The sequence below is a fragment of the Lipophrys pholis genome (assembly GCF_963383615.2).
Source record: "Lipophrys pholis genome assembly, chromosome: 1".
Lineage (NCBI taxonomy): Eukaryota > Metazoa > Chordata > Actinopteri > Blenniiformes > Blenniidae > Lipophrys > Lipophrys pholis.
This window is the reverse complement of record NC_137635.1, coordinates 36,925,005-36,939,819: the sequence shown is the minus strand read 5'-3', so window position 1 is coordinate 36,939,819 and position 14,815 is coordinate 36,925,005. Positions and strand designations below refer to the sequence as shown.

Sequence of the window (14,815 nt, the reverse complement as noted above, 5' to 3'; positions counted from 1 at the left end):
TTCCCTTCCTAACAGAAAGTTTTAATGACAGTTGAAGTGTTTATGCATTAAGCTGCAGCTATTTAATGTGAAAAGTGACAAAAAACAAAACAAATGATGTTTATTCTAAATATGAACAATCTGTAACCTTGAATGGACGGATGGCCGGTGTACACTGTATCCCAGCTTAAACCCAGTGATAGGGGAGACTAGGATTGTGCTGTGCCTGAATATAAAGATGATCACTGACTGTGTTGCTTAAAAGTTTGAGACGAACATGTACGGCTTGTACCGACTGTCTCACCATTATGAAGGTTTCATACATTTATTTATATACGTGCATTTAAAGGATTATGAATATCACTGAATCATCCCTTGCCCGTTACGTACTCATCGAAATTATGAAGACAGCAAATAGAGAAGACCTGAAATATGTATGTAATACATTTTGAATTATTGTAAATTTCAGTTTAAATGAAATCCTTGGATAAAGTAATTTGTCCCTTTGAGCCTGAATATGAATGTGTCAGCTGCCATATTGTCTCCTGTGCCTTCACACCAGTGAGGATGTCACTCAATAGTTTCTGTCAATAAACATTTACTTTCATCTCTTCAATCACTTGTGTGTTAAACAGAAACAAATAGAAAATACACAGCAATTCCAGTTTTCTAGTATATTCTATGGTATCTGTGATACTTCCTGACATAAACAAAACAGTAACGCGTTTTTATCTTAGTACGCCACAATAAAATACAGAACTATTAAACCTTTAATAAGGACATTTCAGTCAGATGAACAGATATGAGTCATGAAATCGATCAGAACCAATAAACCACGGAGGAGATGATCCGTTATGTGTACATACCATTCAATCTCGTTTGCCTGTTTGCCCGTACTCGTAAAAACGTCTGCAAGCAGAGAGAAGGGGAGAGAAGCATTCATTAGACAATAAAGAAACATCCCAGTGTGTTTACAAGTGCGGATGAAACTTCTGGGAAGGGGATTCATTCGGATGCTGAGACATTGAGGGGACGACTGGGGGCACTGTCAACAATCAACACCTACTTCTCTGTTGTTTTCCACCTCCTCCATGACTGTCGGCTTTCTGCCACAGTTCCTTCACACAGCCGCGAAAACTCGCAGCTGCACAGCGCCCGGACTCATTCCAGCAAACTCAACATGACGCTAAACTAAAGCTCGAATCTACTGATGAATCCGGATGGAAGAGGATTGAAAGTACCGCTCGTAACGGGGGAAAGTTCCCATGTCCGACGCCATGTTGGCTTGTTTTGATCACGTGACCACACTGGAAACGGAAGCCGGGAAACGTCACGCGTTGTTTCGCGCACCGGCCGGCAGGGGGAAGCAACGGGTTTCATTTTCATTCATGGGGTTTTGAGGCACAACTCCAGCTACGACAGTACTATATATATATTATACATATTTATGTTTGTAAATGGTGAATCATAAATAACTAATTGATTAAATCTGACAGAATCCTTTCAAAGATAAACAATTCACTCTCATCTTGTGGACAGTATATTTTTTTACTCACATTACTAAGTCCAAAAACATACATCTATCTAATTTAATAAATGGCTTTAGGAGGTACAGATTCAACTAATTTACTTAAGAAAAAATGTTACAGTACTCTATTACAAAAGTGAACATTTATTCTTACACACACACACACACACACACACACACACACACACACACTCACACACACACACACACACACACACACATACATACATACATACATACATACATACATACATACATACATACATACATACATACATACATACATACATACATACATACATACATACATACATACATACATAATGCATTTACTCATGCATCTACCCTTTATGTGTCAGGCAATGTCATATGCTCATACAAGTATTCACATGTACAAATGCACACTTTATAGTTATAAAGTAAAACTATCTTTGCTTAATCATAAGCAATAGCCGAGATCATGAATCAACTTGTATCATCATTTTGACTATAAATGATTGGACTTCATATAAAACACAGTTCCTTCCCATTAAAACATTTAAAAAAATGTTTAAATGGAAATAGAAAAGTTTGGTATTTAGCTATTATTAATGCATATTGCATCCCTCCATCTTCTATACTGCTTAATCCTGTGCAGGTCTGTGGGCCACTGGAGTTACACGTTGGGCAGGTCGCCAGTCCATCACAGAGACAGACAGCCACATACTCACATTCACACCTATGGGCAATTTAGGGTCACCAATTACCCTCACATGTATGTTTTTGGACCATGAAGGAAACTGTAGTACCCGGATCAAACTCCAGAAAAGGCTACACAAAATTATGACGCTGCAAAAATTTGCAATCTCAATATTGATCACTGTTCCCAACTGCTACTTTGAATAAGAAGAATAACTCCAATATTTACATGAATAAGTGCAGTAATAAAGTTTTTTTGCTGTTCAAACAGTTTTTTTCTGTGAGCAGCACATTTATAGTATACATTAATACTTTTGTAACTCTAACTACTGAATCCTACAAGAAGCCATCTGTAGTGACGACATTTGTTTTATGTTTGGATTACGTTTTCAAATGCTACACCATTTCGGAGGTTTGGCATATATTTACTCAATGCATACAATATTTAAGTGATTTATATCATTTTCACCTATGTGTTGGTTGTATTTGTTTTATGTGTATAACAATGTTCCAAGACTTTCTATAACTGTGGGGAAAAATAATGGATCACACATTTATCAAAGCAAACCGGGAGCATTTGGGGTCCAGGTTAGTTCAAGTTGCCTGTGGTAAATCTCCTGCATCATTAAAAATAATGGTCCAAGCATTAAAAGTGCAGCACTGTGAAATTAATTACATGAGGTCAGATGCCTCTGTCCTCAATTTCTAAGAGAAGGGATGCATCAGGTCTACTGGGATTCAAAACCCAGAGGCCTGTATGTCTTTAACTATTTGCTGACTAAAGCTGCCCCTCTTGCGATTATGGATATCCGCTCTTTAACGCCGCAGCAAGCGAATCGACAACGGTTCAGTTCTCTCACAGCCGGCCCGTCGTCCATCAGTGACAACCAGCCCTTCCCCTCTAACTCCTGACTTGCAGGCGCGCTACTATGTTATCTTTATGATACACTGGATGAGTGGCTGAGGATAGGTCAGGTTTCGAGAAGCAGTGAAGAGGTAAAGTGAACCGAAACAGATTGACAGGACGAGAGGAGGTGGAAAAGTCTGCCATTATGTTTTATTTTCAGGGTGCTGGAAAGAGTCACCATTGACTTAATCATTTGTATAATATAAGGTGATTTCAGCAGTTTCACTTAATGAGAAAATCTACTTTATTGCTATAAGGTCTTTATGAGCTGTGTCATCCTAAACGTATGGATGTAACGTCTGCATGGACTTAATAGTTCCTATTTTATGGTGTTAGGGGGGAAACCCACTTAACCCTGAGATACATCATAGCCAGAGGAATTACCCGAACAAACTTTGATGAATTTAAGAGATAAAAGCAGTCAGGGTGACATCTCAGATTTAAGGAGATTGGCCTGTTAGTCAACTTTACTGCTGAGAAGGCATAAAAAACCCAAATTCTCCATGATTTCCTCCTGTTATATGTCATGCTTACATACAGCTTGATTGAATAGATTATGGAAATCTCATCATTTCCTACATTGTTTCAACTTAACTCTTTAAAGGGCACACAGAATATATTTCCCAACATCAAGACTTAAAAGTCACTTTAAAGATAGACCGCTGCATGCCAGTTACACCATCAAATCTCTTGCAAAAAGGATGTAAAACGAATCAAAATCATACATGTTTCACCATATCTAGTTAAAAGAATTCTCTGAATCTGGCCTTTATACATTATTTAGTACTGCTGTCCCACAATACAATGTTTTTTAATAATAAAAAATGTACAGTAATTAGGGCTTACTAAAGGTATCAGGTGGATGTTTAAAAAGAAATACTATCACTTTCAGTATAGTTCAACCAACATTTCTTTTTGGGGGGTTGTCAATGATTAAATTAGGTGTATCAACTAGGAATAGAAGATGCCCCATTAGAGAAAATGTGCCACGCATTATGTTGTTTTTGCTATCATAAGAAATTCTACAAAAATAAGACCTATCCTAATATTTAAAACAAGGATTTTCCCTGCATTGGTTAGAAGCAAACATAAAAGTAGGGACAGGTTATCAAACATAGTCCCTCACTGAATAAAGGGTTGAATTTCAATTGTAAAAACCTGCTTTAGATTTCTACGTCGAGATTAGTTTGCCTGTAAACTTGATGGAAGTGGACCGGCACAGTCTTTGTGTGAATTATTGCTTTATCAACAGCAGGTGTCAGAAACAACAAATAGTTTTTCATCAAGTAGATCAGTACAATATTCCTTCAGGTCTGTTCTTAAATATCATATTTCTATCATATCAAATATCAATATATGTAACTGCTTGGAGGCATAGGCTTATAGAAACATTCTCACATACTAAACCTATTACTACATCTTCAAGATATACAGTATGCTGCAACATGAAATAGAAGGATTTATTGTGTTTAACCCAGGATGCTTCAAGGTGAACTGGCAAACTTGGTGAAAAAAAGACACCATGAAAAAAATATAATAGGAATGAATATAATATAAATGTATATATAATAATAAAAACAATAATATGAGCCCTTTTGTGTGTGTGTGTGTGTGTGTGTGTGTGTGTGTGTGTGTGTGTGTGTGTGTGTGTGTGTGTGTGTGTGTGTGTGTGTGTGTGACCTGGTATCTGTCGGAGTGGTGGGCGTCCTCAGATGACAAGGGCGAGACCACAGGAGACTCTCCCTCGCGTTTGATGTGCACCGACAACAGCATTGACTGCGGAGAGAGTGAGAGGGGAATTTAAATGTATTTCCTATGCAGATGATCTTGTAATATTATCACCTCTGGGGCAATGATTACAGCAGAGGTTGCCCTTGTTGCAAAGCGGAATAATCAATGGAATGGGACGACACAAGAGTAATGCTTGTTCCAAAATGCATTCAGATTCAAGGAAAACATACAATTTCAATGGTGGGGAGAAAAGTGTTGGGTGTGTCGTCACCTACACACAACGTACGGTCAGCAGTGAGGGGACTTAAATGTTCCTGTTCGTAAGTGAAGCTAATGAAATAGACTCCGAATGTACAGCTCAACATGTGTGATGGTACTTGAAGTAGGATGCAGGATGAGCTTTATGTGTATAAGATGGACCATTGAGGTAGAGTTGGCTCAAAGTGTCAACTAAAACTAGTTGAAAGGCATATAAGTGTTGTCTGAAGGGGGAGAAATGAAAACTGTGAAAAGAAGGTTAATGAGGAGAAAAGTTTATAATATGTAAGCTGTGCGCTGTGAAGTAAAGGCTGACGGTTTAACGGTACATTTAAATACGTGAAAAGGAAGTGTGCTTGTGTGCATCATGCAAACATGATCATCATTAAGAAATGCATACTTTACACAAGTATTACAAATCATGTGTATGACAGAGAGTAGAACAAAAAAAGACTGAGACTAGTGAATCTTTACCCTTGGAGAAATTCAGGAGTGTTATTGCTACAGATGCTGAAAGCAACACGTCATTGATGATGACTGTAACCTGCCTGACTTTGTCTATAAAATCCCTTCCACTGATTAGAGTTAATGTTTATGGGACGTTAAGAGGAGTTAGGGAAGACTGAGAGATTGGAAGGAAAGGAGGAATGAGCAGAAGAGAAGCCAAAGGAAGGGAGGAAAGGAAAGAAGGAAAGGAAGCAGGGTAAACATCCAGCGTGAGGAGGCGGGGGGGGTAACTGTCTGACATTATGGGACACTGTCTGTCTATAAATCTGTCTCACAACACTTTGCACGCGCGCTCGCTCTTTCTCCGTCATACATACACATAAAACAATATCCTTCTCTAACCCACTCTGTGACAAAGACAGTCCAGGGAATTCCTCAATTGAATGAGGAGCCGGGGCTTAAAAGAAATGAGCAAATGACGGAAGAGGAAAAGAGGCAATATCACTGTTTTACCGGGCTTAGTCCTGACAGACATGCAGCTCTGTGTCTGTGTGAGTGCTTGTATTTTCATGTGTGCCTGTGTGGCTGCCTGTATGTTTTTCTTTTTTTCTTTTTTTTTTACAAGGCAGCTATGAAATATTTGTATTTACAGTCGTCTCCTATTAATCAAGTGGAAAGGGGCAGAGCAGAGGCTTAAGTGCTCGACAGCAGTAATCTAATAATAATATGTGAGAAATGACCAACCTCCAGTGCTGCCACAGTAAATTGGACATTATGCATGGCGCTTTTATGCCTCCGTGGGTGCGTATGTATGTGTGTGCGGTTCTCCCCTTTTTCTTTTCGCCGCGTTTAAAAAGGTCAAGACTCATTTACCTGAGGGTGTACTGGGAATATGCTTAAGTTTTATCATTAGAATATGACATTTAATGGTATTCTACAAAGACATTATAAATGAAGGTCTGAAATTTTGGTCTTTTAAACCAACCAATTAAATCAATGTGCACAAAGAGCTGCACCAAAAAAGGTTGTATTTAAAAGCTACAGCCGAGGGTAGCTCCACACCTTAAGGGGGCAAATTTTAGAATGTTATATTTTACCATTAATACCGCAAAGAAACTTATTGCAAATATACATACTAACAATTAGCTGAGGGTAATCCCGTGTGTCTGAAAAAAGCACAGGAAAGTTGCTTTTGTATGCACTGTAGTATCTAACAGGAGGTGTGTATATGTCAGAGGATGTGTGGCCCTTCAGGTATGGCGTGTTTTCCCCCTGACCCAGTCACCCCAGCTTAGCAAGTGGGCTGAACACCCCATAAATTAGTGTTTCGGGGTTAATCTCTGGTTTAACAGAGGTGGGCCTTGCATGCCGGGCAGGGGGCAACAACAACAGGCCCATGTGCTCCAGACCGGCTCTCTTCATTCTCCATGGCCTGCCGCTGAATACTAAACGACGGCGGTGAGATGCGCAGTCACGGCTGGAGACGAAGGCTTGCACTCACCCTTCAACCCTGCTCCGTCTGCCTTTCTCAAGTACGAGCCCACCCACGGAGCTGCCAGCCCGTCTCTAAGCTTAGGGTCAGAGCCCAAAAGGTGCAGGGGAATAAAAAGGGATCACCTGAATTATTCTAGATCTCTCAAACTTTTGCGTTTAAGTCACATGCACTTATCCCCCCCCACCGCTGTTCGATTTCTGAGTTTCACTAAGAAATAGAAAATGAGTGCACAAGTACTGAAAACCACCAGAGTCCTTTCAAGGAAAGAAATCTGGTTCTGTATACAGTATACCGAATACATCAGATCTGGTGATATCACAATGCAGTGGATACCTCAAGTCAGGCAGGGAAACTTTATATGTGTCTGAAAATGTTACATGAAAAAAATACATATTTTCATACACTTTAAAGTTCGGAACATTTTTGTGTTTTCTGCTCTGTGACGAATACATTTTTTGATGGTGTAGTGTGTAAAATACGGTGGCATCTAGTGGTGATGTTATATATCACAATCAAGCAAATATCCCTCATCCACTTGTTTCGGAGAACCTACGCTGGTCGGGGAACTCATATAAACGTCTACTTCTCAGGTAAGACAACACAGAAACATATAGTGCTTATACAATAAGAAAAACACAACATTTTAGATCTGAATGACATTCCTGTTAATACATATGACCCTTAAGCATGCACACTGGCATTACAAAAGAAGTGGTCATTGAGCTTTCTGGCCATCCGCTATTGTTTTACTCGCTTCTATCGTTACCTATCTGGTCCGTCTTCAACAAGCATAGATGGCGTCTCCACTGTGAGTTTTCTATTGAGACTACTGACAATTCAAGTTGTCAGAAGAAGGACTTTTCAAAAGGTCTCAGACTGGCAGCTGGTGATAGGTTTAAATGAAGACTCAGATTCTGGAAGGAAAATCTTCTTCCTGGACTCAAAAAAACTGTCTGTTTGCAATTTGACATCGTCCATCTTTTTTTTTCTTTCCCTTTCTTTGTGCCTGCGTCTCTCTCTCTATCTCTGTCTCTCTAATTGGAACAATCACAGTACAGTGCCTCTTGCCCCTGCTGCCTGTTGGACCACAGGAGACCAGTACTCCTGTGTGTGTGTGTGTGTGTGTGTGAGTGTGTGTGTCTGTGTGTGTGTGAGAGAGAAAGAGAGAGAGATTTTAGACAGAGGTCCACAGTACAGCAGATCTGTGCAGCAGAGAGGAACAGACGCCTCGGAGTCTCAGTTCTGATAGCTTAACAGAAGTGAATTCCTTTGCATATCAATGAAAACTGTTGGAGATATTATGTAACAACATACAGTTTGGTTTTGATGGCACACTTTCTTTCACACTGCTGCTTGTCATATATTAGGGTAAGAAAGTCAAGTGTTTATGAAAGGAAATAAAAGAATGCTCTCACGTACCGCATTAGAAAACAGGGGTGATCTCACCTTGGGGGTTCCTGGAGTGGCTGTTCCATCTTTGGGTGAGGGGTTCTTACTGCAGAGGAGAAATAGGACGCAACTTAGTGACGTTACATTATGCAACGCAGCGCTGACGCTAAGTGGAATCTTATTATTTGTCTTGGGCTTGTTCAGAAATTTATTGAGTAAAACAAGCATTATCCCAAAACAGTTACCAATGATCTGGTCCATGAATTAATGAATTAATGAATTAATGAATTAATGAATTAATGAATTAATGAATTAATGAATTAATGAATTTATTTGTTCATTCATTCATTCATTCATTCATCCATCCACTCATATTCTCAATGACCTTTCAACATCCATTCAGTCCAATGACCACTAACATATGACACTCATATGCAGACACACAGCCTGTGTGTGTGTGTGTGTGTGTGTGTGTGTGTGTGTGTGTGTGTGTGTGTGTGTGTGTGTGTGTGTGTGTGTGTGTGTGTGTGTGTGTGTGTGTGTGTGTGTGTGTGTGTGTGTGTGTAAGGTCAGAAGCAGGAAATAATAGATTTTACAATAATTTGATTTGTCAGTAAAACTCAGCGTCTGGTCACTTTGATTTGAAGCATGTTGACAATAATATTCTGGCTTGTAAACTTTACAGGGAAGGAGGGGGAGAGAAGGGGATTGTTACGTGTGTCACACTTTACACTGTGGTTTACGGATGAGACAAAATGTATTAAAATAGCCAACGACACTGACATATTACATTTATCCGAGTTGCTTTTCTGTGACCACTTTTTCTAACACCTTCACTGACGTCCCTCCTTCCCAGCTCATCCGTTCTTTCATTCATTTCTTGTAGCTTTCCCTCCGTTCCCTTTCCCTTTCCCTCTCTCTATTCCTCTCTGTCCCTGACTTGCTTTCAAACGGGGAGATACATTTATCCGAGCTTCACAAAGTGCTGCGACAGGCTTGACGTTGACAAAGCGAGACAGGGTTGTCATGTTTGCTTTGAGACCCTGTTAGCACTCCAGACCCTTATGGACAGACACACGTGCACACACACACACGCAGTAGCAGACAGACAGTGGCAGGCCACAGAAGGAAGGTTTCCTATAACTGAATTGAGCGCAACCTCTAATCTGACAGCATGCCTTGGTAGACAAGGGATTTTCTTTTCCAATGGCTGAATGGGTGGGTAATAAGAATAAGAAACCTTCTTTATATGTCACTTATCTGAAAGAGGAATATACAAAGGGATGCACGAGAAGGCACAAGGGCTTGACAAGGACAATTTAAGACAATGTAATATAATGCATTACTGCGCAGAGATAGGAAGGGGTGGATAAGGGGACGGATGCAACAGAATAATACTTGTGTTATTCACACTCAGAGTGTGAAAAGAGTTTAAGCACGTGACTTCTTTCAGGTATGAGAAAATCATGGAAGGGTCATTTGATGGCATGAGAGGGATCTAGAGATCAAACACAGGTATTAAGTCATGGACAACAACATGGGGAGCTTAGTTAGCACTTTTGAAACTGTAAGTCACTGTCAACGCTTGTTGGGATTAGAATAAGTTAAAGAGCCACTGATATTTCACATGGAGCATCTATGAACAATTCAGTGTATCGTATTCCCATGTGAAATAATATGTATTTGGTGGTTTAATTCAAGGAAAAATAAAGATTTGATTGAATGATTCAGAACTTGATGTGGCCCTCTATGTCAAAATGTGACTAGACCCATGTAAGAGAATAAACATGGGTGACACAGCCTTGCTGCCGGGTAATGTAGGGGGATCTGCCGTCACACACACACACACACACACACACACACACACACACACACACACACACACACACACACACACACACACACACACACACACACACACACACACACACACACACACACACACACACACACCCCTTCCCTCACATCTTCTTTCTCTCCTTTTCCTTCTATTTCTCTCTTTTATTCATTACCTGGAATCTCTGCAGAGGTATCAACAATAACAGCCACCTCTACCTGCTTGTTGACAGTGTCAAACAGCGACAAGAAAAGGAGAGAGCGGGAGCGAGGGAAGAGAAAGAGCGAAAGAGGACAGTGGCAGCATGCCTGCCACGATGGGAGAAAATTGCCATAGTGACAGAGGGGGTGATGGAGAGATGAAAGGAGAGGGAAAAGGGGGAAAAGAAAGGTAAGATGAAATGTGAGGTGAGAGAGGGATGTGTTGAGGGAGGATGAGCAAGGAAACATAAAGAGAGAGATCGAGCGAGGGAAAGATGAAAGAAGACAGAAAATGAGAGAAAGAAAGAGAGGGAGTGATGGGAGAGTTGGTGTGCTGCCGCCTCTTCACAGCTTCACATGTCTGTTTGCCCGGTTCTATGAATTTTTGATGGCGAGGGTTATGGGGCTGGAAATTCCTGCTGGCTGTCGTGTCAAAGCAGGGAGAAGAGTGTGGAAATGAGTAGCACAAGCAAAGCGAAACAAACACGCCAGACAAGCCGGCGGAAAACGAGGGAAGGGAGAATGAAAGGCGATTTAAAATGTGCTGTGGTAATGAGGCGTGTGTGTATAAAGAGGGCGAGCCAGGTGAGGCATGCTGGTGCCTCAAACGAGTTGGTCTCACAGAGCTTCGTCCCAACACATCAGACAGGGAAGTTATTCAAAGAGTACCTTAAACTGGTATGTGGTAAGAATGTGTGGAGAACTTTAGAAGGCTTTCAGTCTGGAAGAGATATGAGCTTTGGCCAAATGTTTAGGAACCAGTTAAATAACTCCGGGATGTAACTTTGACATACGGCCCTCGGGCCAAAGCCAAAAATTAACAACAAGATAATAATTGGGATTGTGTATTCTAGACTATTGCGTGTTTATTTTCTGGGGGCTGCAGTGTTTTAGTAATAGTAGAAAACAACGTCACAGAAAAACCTGAGCTAATATATCAGATCTTATTATCTGAGGAAGACTGAAAATGTTGGAATTCAAACAATTGTTTTTTGGCATTTCACTGTAATTTGTTCCAAGAGCATTCAATTAATTGGAATTACGTTAAATTGCACACATTTTACTTCAGGTTTGTCAGCTTATGTTTAAAGATTGCAAATGTTTTTGTGTGTACTTCTTCGCAAAATTGTGTTCTTATTGGTATTGAAATCGTGGCGCTCTATAAGACGATAATCTAAATTTGTTTTTGAGAAAAATGTATTCAAAACGACAATCAAAAGAAGTCGGGCTACACTGGTGACTGTGTATAATCTTGACAATTGCTAAATTGTTACTTGCATTAGATTCTCCTTGTTCTTATCAATAATTTATAAGCACATTAATTTGCTTAACCACTCCTGGCTGAATGTGCATCGGCACTAAATATGTAGTGTCAGCCTTGATTTGATTGACAGCCTGCCATCTCCACTCCCCTGCATGGGGGGGGGGGGGTTGCAGGTTAAAGATGAGTAAGTTGCTTCCTTGTGGAAGTTGGGTTGAATAGATGGGAGGAAGAAAAGAGGGGCAGTGCTAAACTCAAGCTACTGATTGCTTTTTGCCTTTTTGTGTCATCTGGTATAGAGGTGGGGGCTTGCTTGAGCGGTGGCAAATTGATTATGGAGGAGGAGGAGGGAGAAAGGGGAGTATTGAAAGGAGGGGGTGACGGGGTATGTAGATTACTTTGCCCCCCTGAGCCACCTGACGTGTACGGGGCATGATAGATTTCCATTTGCCAAACTGTGTGTGTGTGTGTGTGTGTGTGTGTGTGTGTGTGTGTGTGTGTGTGTGTGTGTGTGTGTGTGTGTGTGTGTGTGTGTGTACGTGCGTGTGTGTGCGTGTGTGTGATTTTCTTGTCCATACGAGAGAACCTGTGGCCCGTGAACAAGTAACAGAGGTCCCAGCCACAGGAGAGGACAGGCTGGCAGCTGTAATCAAACACAGATACATTTCCATGCACGGAAAAAGAGAAGAAAAAAAAAAAAGGAAAGCAAATCGAAACATACATGAGAACACATATTTGTAGAAAAGACGGAACAGATCACACGTACACACACACTTCTCGAACACATGTGCCCTCGTTTCCATACCCACAGCTCTTTCATTCAGCAAAGCGCTGGTCGTCATTAAAGGCAGATTTACTACAAATTGGACCAAATTCCCACTGTCACTTTCAATAATGGCAGCTCCCATGCAGAGAGCCAGAGAGAGGGAGAGACAGAGGGTGTGCGATTTAGAGGTTAATATAAAAGAAGTTAGTTTTTGTGATATAACACACACAACACTCACTGACTTCATTTAATTCTCTTTTCACAATTGTTAACAACTGATATTTTGTGTATTAGCTTGCTTATAAAGGAGCACTTGTCATGAAATATCTTAAAGCGTTATCCCGGGGATCCTTATCCTGTCTTCTTTTTTTTTTTTTTTCCCCAGTTGTGGTGTACGGGTTAATGGTGAGTAGGTAAATCAGCCAACCGTGACGTTAGCCACCATCCCATCTCACCCAGGGATGACGCTATTTCCTTAAATAACTCTGTATGTGTGTGTGTGTGTGTGTGTGTGTGTGCTTACGTGCGTGAATATCAACCGGGTGTGATGTTCCCCAAGCTACTGTGTCAGTCCACCAGGGAAAAGGACAGACAACTAACCTTTGTTAATTATTGAAACACACACATCTCGCCATCTCGCAAGTTGATGGAGAACTCCCTCTTCCATTGATTCTACTTTCATTTAGTTCCATTCTGTAATCGCCATTTCATATAAGTAAACGTATTCACAGATAAAGACCTTGAGTGGTAGCTTGGTGGCTTTTCATTACTGTTTAGATTTGCTTTTTACAGAAAAGAACCTGTAACAATTTGAAGCTTCACCACCTCTTGTACTTAGAATGAACATTAAACATGGTTATTATTCGTCCTTCAATTGCTCCTTACAAAGTTAAGTTGTTGCTTTGGTCTTAAAGCATTAGAGCTGTTTAAAAAAAAAAAAAAAAAATCCTAGAATAAATCCCCCCCACAAGGCCAAGTCAGGTCAGGTTGAAACAACATATGAGAAGAGATTTGAGAAAGAACTATGGACGGCAGGGAAAGAAGATGAACAAAAATTGGAAGCAAAGGATAAAGTGGAAAGGATAAAACACAGAGGATTAAATACAAGAGGGGAATGAAATGAAGTGAGGGCAGAAGAAAGAGAAGAGGAATGAAGATGACCTGTACAGTATATGGACGCAGAGGGACAAGAGGAAGGTGCAGGCGGGGTAAACGTGGGGTAAATGAAGTGTGATTTCTACGCGGGGTGACGCTATCTGTTGCCCTGCTTCTCCAGGTTAATGGGGACTATCATAAAGCTGGGCCGCTTAGGTGGACACCAGGTCACACACACACACACACACACACACACACACACACACACACACACACACACACACACACACACACACACACACACACACACACACACACACGCACACAGCCAGACGTGCGGTCAAGGTGAAATATGGATCCTAATGGTTGTGTCCTATCGTTAAAAGGGCTTGGAGTTGATTTATCCATCGTAAAACAGCTCGTGCAACTGCCATGAGGAGAAGAAGGGGGCAGCGGTGAACTTGAGGTCACAAGTTTGATTCCTAATCCCTCTAGGAAACACTTAGCTTTACGTTGGCTGCATGCCTCTGCCTTTTATGCAGATTTATGGCACCAAAATCTTTCGTTACAAAAAAATAAAAAAAATACGGGTCGGTGAACCTGACATAAAAGTGGAGGTGAAATACAGCCTATACCTTATTGATGAAAAATTATCCACCTTTATGGGCTAAAAATCACCGTGCTCAACATTTTTATTTACCTTCAAACAGACAAACCCGTCATAATGTTAAAATGACCAATTTAGAAAAAAGATCAAAATCCTATTACTTCTGTATTTGACTGACAGTACAAGTGCAACATTCCCCAAAGACACTGTCGAATACAAGATAAAAATTAAGCAGTTATATGTGAGCATGCAATGTATTATTTTTTTTGTCGAAACAGCAAATAGTCTGGAAATTTTTGTATATTTTATATGTATAATATATGTTGTTCTGCTACCTTAGGATGATCTTCCTCGGCTATAAGGTGAAATATTAAAGAAGTCCTCTTCGGTGCACATGGAGTATATTGCTATTTTGGTTTTAACTAGCAGCTGGGCTGATGGGTAAGGCCCACCTATTTCCATGATAAATTATGTCACTGATTTTTATTTATCCAGCATAAATTCATTCAGTACAATCCCTCCAATCTTTTATATCGAATTCCCTATAAGTATTTCTGGACACCATTAGGGCCATGAGGGATGTTTGTGCACTCTCCATGTTAGTGGTTAATGTGATGTAAGCATGTTTCCGCTATGA

General features: G+C 40.5%; 1 protein-coding gene across 7 annotated transcripts in view; it reads right to left on the bottom strand.

Moving 5' to 3' along the window:
- The window catches only part of rnf220a (ring finger protein 220a), a gene marked incomplete at its 5' end in the record, with an annotated part of 145,471 nt that overhangs the window by 25,499 nt on the left and 105,157 nt on the right, over nucleotides 1–14,815 (bottom strand). For 4 of the 7 annotated variants that reach the window (XM_080471079.1, XM_080471082.1, XM_080471080.1 and 1 more), the window contains 3 exons: nucleotides 846–888; nucleotides 4,773–4,868; nucleotides 8,470–8,518. In XM_080471079.1, the coding sequence (XP_080327205.1) occupies nucleotides 846–888; nucleotides 4,773–4,868; nucleotides 8,470–8,518 (188 nt within the window). Of the gene's footprint in view, nucleotides 1–845; nucleotides 889–1,045; nucleotides 1,289–4,772; nucleotides 4,869–8,469; nucleotides 8,519–14,815 lie in introns of those variants that run through there. The other 3 variants (XM_080471083.1, XM_080471081.1, XM_080471084.1) reach the window with 2 other exon arrangements.